At 43.8% G+C, this 6,000-nt stretch overlaps 1 protein-coding gene across 1 annotated transcript in view; it reads left to right on the top strand.

Moving 5' to 3' along the window:
- Nucleotides 1-2,729: 2,729 nt before the first annotated feature.
- The window catches only part of UBXN2B (UBX domain protein 2B), a 33,281-nt gene continuing 30,010 nt past the window's right edge, over nt 2,730-6,000 (top strand). The window contains exon 1 of the mRNA XM_075920660.1: nt 2,730-3,243. Coding sequence (XP_075776775.1) covers nt 3,127-3,243 — 117 coding nt within the window. The 5' untranslated portion in view covers nt 2,730-3,126. The remainder of the gene's footprint in view (nt 3,244-6,000) is intronic.

Genomic DNA, 6,000 nt, shown 5'->3' with positions numbered 1-6,000 from the left:
GTTCCTGGACCAGAGAGTCTAGGACCAAAATAACTGATGTTATACAAATTCTATACAAAATATGTCATGTAAGGTGCAATGGAAAAGTTATGATTTATTAAATACGATTATTGTGCTTATATGTGTATCATCTTTCTGTTTAAATTTATGAATATTGGCCATGGACTCGTATCTTATAGATGTGTTGTGATCCTGGGACACAACCATAAAACAATATTTATGTCAATGCTAGACAGCTATGTACTGATAGCCCATTCAGGACATTTCACCCTAACAATGGGCCATAGACAGTCTCACTGATGGGGAAGTAGGGAGAAAGGGGGCAGTTGCCCCAGGACCCAGTGATTCAAAAGGGTCTGGGGTGCCCAACTGTTGCCACTGTTACCGCTGCAGCAGTGGTAGCTGGAGTGCTGGGCCCTTTAAATCACCACTGGAATGTTGTACAGTGCACTCTGGGGAGTGCTAGGAGCTGGGGGGAATGCACTACGCTCCAGGCAATGCTGAAAGCTGGCATGGTGCACACTGGGCTGGCATGGTGCACACTGGGCTGGCTGCCCCAGCCCTTCCATTCAAGGCCCCGCCCATTCTGGAAGTGGAAGCTGCCTCCCCACCCACAATCATGCCCAGGGGCCTGTGGAGGCTGTATTTTATTAATCTTTTAATGCCTTATGGCACAAATTTCAGTTGGGATTTTGAAAATAAAGAGTGATATTTTCCCTTACATGTATCATTCCCACATAAAAATCTAGAAATGGTATATATTTCCAATTGCCAAATTCCCACATCAGTTTTCCTCTGTGGGCTTGAGAGAATAGGTTTTTTTCCCTGCCCTCCTGTGTGCTTTTTTAATTCCCTCTGTCTTCCCTTCCGCCTGATGTTCATCCAACTATGCTGTGCTAATGAGTTTCACTAAGCAGGATGAAAAGCAATACAAGTTAATGCTGACCTAATCATTGTTCATTTGTGGCTGGATGTCCTAAGGGATTGGTGTGGGATGATGCCATAGAAAGCAGCCATCCTTTGCTTTTCCTAAATGTGTGTCTATGCTATAGAAATAAATTATAATATAATTAATTATAAAGTAATTATAATTACATTACAGGACAATCATTCCTAAACCAGATCTGCAGATGAGATTGTATGTTGTAGTATACACTTGTGTAGAAGTATCATGTGAAGTGGATTGATTTTAATTGTCTTTGAATGTATGTATTTTCCCTCCCTAATATATCTTATTTTACTTTTTTTGTAGGGAGTGGTGGACAAAGAGGGGAAATAGCTGGGATAATAGAAAAAAGCATGTTAGAAATCAAGAAAAACACAAGATTACTTTTAATTAAGGAAAGATAGTTGAAAGATAGTAATTATTTTAAATTTTTAACTATGCAGAAAAGCCTTGGGGGTACATCTACACTGCACAGCTATTTCGGGATACCAGAGGTATCCCGAAATAGCTACCCCACATTTACACAAGCCACCTCTTATTTTAAAATATTTTTCGAAATAACGGACATGCTATTTCGCCATCCCAGTAAACCTTGTTGCACGAGGGATAAGGAATGGCTTGAAATAGCGCGTTTTTTTCAAAATTTGGTGCTGTGTAGACATGCCAAATTTCAAAATAGCCTATTTTGAAATAGATTTGAAATACGAGTTTTGGGCACTGTGTAGATGCACCCTTGGTCTCAGGAATAATATTGTGGAAATTAAAATGCCATCTTAATCACATTTACATTGCAGATGTTTGTGTCTATATACATTCTCAATGAAAAAAATGTTTATCTGTATTAAGGTGATCTCTTTTCGGCAGTCTTTATCCTAGGGCAGACAACCAAGAGTGGCAAGTAGTAATAACACCTGCGTTTGGGGGAAGACAAGCCCTTCAAAATATGGGACAACTTACTGCAGTAAGATTTGGATTTTAGAACAATTACAATTTGATTGCCCTTTCCTAATTCAGACTACGTTATTCCAGGAAGATGGTATTTTCTTTTAGGCAACTACATTTCACTAATCAGCCCAATGAAGGGTAAACGAAGTAAGTGAATACATTTCACCGTTAGCAAACTCAAATAAGAGGCTTCAACTATGTGGCCAATTAGTGTTGATTTCTATTTCTTTCTAATTTATTTGAGAAGTTTTGCTACCAACGATGATATTTTACAGTGGATGTGCAGCCCATGAATGAACAGGAATGAATCCATGAATTCATGAACCCATGAATGAGTAGGAATGATAAAATTAGATTAATAAACTAATTGAATCATTGATGGGATTTCCATCGACTATTCAATTAGTTGATAAGGGTGCTTCCGCTTTGAAATGTAGCTCATTGCTGCTACATTTCAAAGGTGGAAGTGCTGGGCTGTGTTCCACCTTTGAAATGTATGAGAGCCCCAGCAGGAGTGCCTGTGCATTTCAAAGATTGAAACTCCAGTGGCTTCTTTGTGCCTGACTTTGTGTAACCACCTGCCACTGTCATAGCTGTGTCCATGTACATGCATGTGCCCACCTGCCCTGTGTGTTTGCTTGTCTGTCCCTGTGATTATCTGCTATTACCTGCCCTGCGTGAGTGTGAGCCTGCAGGTGTGCTCCTGCGTCATGGGGGAAAGACTGAGTGGGGTGGGGCCACAAGTCAGGGCAGGTGCACGCACAAAGGCAGACGCCCACACAGGCGATGGGGCAGGCAGGAGTGGGCAGATTCAGACATGGGACAGGTAAGCCTGTGCATGCGCATGACTCCAAAGGGCAAGAGGACGATCACAGGCAGGGCGTGCACACACATGGAGAAGGCAGCAGGCCAGGCGACCAAATGCGCAGGCGCACACGTAGTCCTTAGCGCCGGACGCTGGAGCACAGTTTGGAGTCGGCGCGCGCAGCGCGAGCACACAAGGTTCGGGAGCGCGCGCGCACACAGCGAGACAGAGACAGACAGTCACTGGGGCGTGGCGAGTGAAGGGGGCGCGGCTAAGGATCAGCGGCGCAGTGGTCCTCTCCCGCTGCTCCTCCCGTTGCCATGGTATCCCGGCGACGGAAGTGCTCCGCGGCGCTTCCCCCTAGCTGCAGGTCGGCCGCGCGCGGCTCACAGTGGGGTCGCGAGGAGCGGCTCCCGGCCTGCTGCTGAAGATGGCGGACGGCGGGGCGGCCGCAGGCCAGCGGGAAGAGGCAGAGGCGGCTGGCGGGCCGCGGCGGGACAAAGGGCCCCGGGCGAATGCCCGGCCACCCACGGCCCGCGACTTACAGGTGAGCCCAGGGCGGGGCGATGCTGGGGAATGGTGAACAGGAGCCCGCAGGCGCCTCCCCCGGCTGATGCCGGCTCGTCCTGCCCCGCCGGGCTGCGGGGCTCTGCGCTGCTGGACTAGGAGGCCGCCGGCGGGCGGAGCAGGGTCCGGGAAGCTGAACGCTGGCTGGATCAGGGTCGCTGCCTGCCCTTTCTGTGCATACACTTGGCCCCCTGCCCCGGGTATCCGCCGCCGGGCTCCTCCCTGAGCTCTGCACTGGGCCCTATCGTGCCACAGGGTGTGGAGCGGAGGCAGGTGACTAGCTTCGTGTCATAGGCTGCCCTTCTTTTACCGAGCCTGCATTTGCTCCGGACTTACTCGCCAGGCTTGAGGAGGCTGCCGCCTCTTGCAAGGCCCTGAATAAAGCTGCTTAATGCAAGAATCCCCTTGTACTGCTGAGCCAGGTTTTCAGATATTAGAGCAAGGGGGAGGTGACTGCACAGAGTTGGCTCTCACTGCTAGCTTCCTGCAAAGAAACAATATCAAATCTTCTCAGCTGTAACCATTTCTTTATCTGCACTCATTTCCCCCGCCAACTTTAAAACTGAAATAAGTCCAACTAAAATTCTTTAAACTATATTTGAACTTGCCCACGCTTGTGGTAGCACATAGGGTATGCGTAGCCATGGGTCTGGGAACTAAGGGTGCATCTACACAGCAGGACTTAACTCGAAATAAGCTATGCAAATTGAGCTACAACAATTGCATAGCATATTTTTAAATTGGAAGCATCTACACAGTACTTGTTTCGAAATAGAGCACCCTTCCTTTGACTTCCTTTACTCCTCCTATAATGAGGGTTACAGGAGTCAGAAGTCCTCCAGCTTGACAGTATTTTGACATTATTTAGAAATAATTGCCTGCTGTGCAGATGCAAACTAAGTTATTTTGAAGTAATGTAGTTATTTTGAAATAGGGTACATCTACACAGCAACATTAAGAGTCCAGAAGGTGCACGGCACCTCCTGGGCTTGAAGCAGTTTTTGTCATATACAGGGTTTGCAGGTTTGTTTGAAGGCTTTTTAGCACCCCCACTGTAAATAGTTTTCCAATTCCTGAATGCTTCAGTGAAAGATAGGTTGTGTCCCCACTCTGTCCTGTGTAGCTGTGTGTGGCAGTGAAAGTCTCCAGCAGCAGAGAGGCAGAGGGACACCACATTAAGAAAAGTAGCAATGTAGACATGAGTGTCATGGCTTGGACATGTAAATAGGTGCCTATGGTATATACTCTACGATTCAGGCATGTAGGGCCTTCAACTCTACTCAACCATGTCTCGTTGTCTACATTGCTGTTCATACCCATGCTAACTGGGCATGCTATATCGATCTGCTCTACACAAGACCATAAGTGTAGACCTACTCTTACCCTTAGCTATTAAGTAGAAGGAAGGAGAAATTGTAGGCAGTATTAATGTTCCTTTTTGTTTAAATTACACATAACAGTACACTACTGACCAGTCCTGGCTATTTTTTCCTTTCTATTTACTAATATTGGATGTGCACATTAATTATTGTTAATAAAGTCTATGAATCTGTTGAGACTAACATTTTAGTATACAGTAGTTACAATTACCGTGAGGTTCCCAAACTTTTGAAAATTTGACTTGTAGTTAAGCAGGTTTTTTGAGTAGATCATCTTTAATGGTGTTAAATTTATCTGAAGGTAGTCTGTAGCATGTCTATTAAGCTTGAGACTCTAGATGTCTTTAAAAACTTCTGTTGCAGTCTCACTAGTCTGTACAATTTTCTTAACAGCCAAGAATTCTTCAACTAGCTTACTTTCCTGGATTGAGAGTGTCTCACTGCAATACTTATTACAGTATTAATTACTGTGATTCTAAAGCAGTTTGTCTAACAAAGGACAGATGGTTATTTCTATTTGAATGTTTGTTTTGTAAGCCAAACCATAGTTGCATCACATCCTTGCAGCACCACATGGTAAAATCTTAATGCCACTCACGTATCCAGAGAAAAGCAGAATCAAATTTCAGAACTCTGGTTTTGAGACAAAAATCCTAATATTTACAAAAACTAAGTACAGCATCGTTAAAAATAACAGAAATAAGGCTACTAAAAATGTCATATTTAGTATTGCTCCACATGTTTTTTAAAGCTGAATCTTCCACAGAAATGGCAGAATATCTAGGGCCATCTTTAGGGGAAAACTTTTTTAATACAAGTAACTGTTCTTGGATGTAAGCATTTAAGCACTTTCTGAATTAAGTGTTAAATATATGCTAATGTGCTTTACTAAATTGGGATTTTAATAGTGATGTACAACCTGTTATGGGTATAAACATGTTACATAGGAACTTAAAAAAATAAATTACAAATAAGCCTGTAAATTGATCTGCATTAAAGCGTGCATTAAAAAAAATTAAAACATTAATCACAGGCATTAATGCTGTGCTGCCCCATTGAAACACCACTGTGGCGTTTCAAAGGGGAGCTGTATGCGATTAACTGCGATGAATCGCGATTACATTTTTTAATCGTGAATAAAATTTTTAATCGCTTGACAGCCCTAACTACAGGCTGATACTGTTGTGTCCTCTAACAGTCTTCTTGAAAGTAGTGTGGCATGTTGTTTCACATGAACACAGATTATCTTTATCTTAACCTTTTTTCAAATACCTGTGATGTGAGTGCTTTCTGTGTATTCTGGACATATGTTTTGTATAAAAAGTATTTCCATTCTGTGCTAATTGTAGCCTTTATAT

Source organism: Pelodiscus sinensis, chromosome 2 (assembly GCF_049634645.1).
Source record: "Pelodiscus sinensis isolate JC-2024 chromosome 2, ASM4963464v1, whole genome shotgun sequence".
Lineage (NCBI taxonomy): Eukaryota > Metazoa > Chordata > Testudines > Trionychidae > Pelodiscus > Pelodiscus sinensis.
The sequence above is the reverse complement of the archived record's forward strand: the minus strand, read 5'-3'. Positions and strand labels throughout refer to the sequence as shown.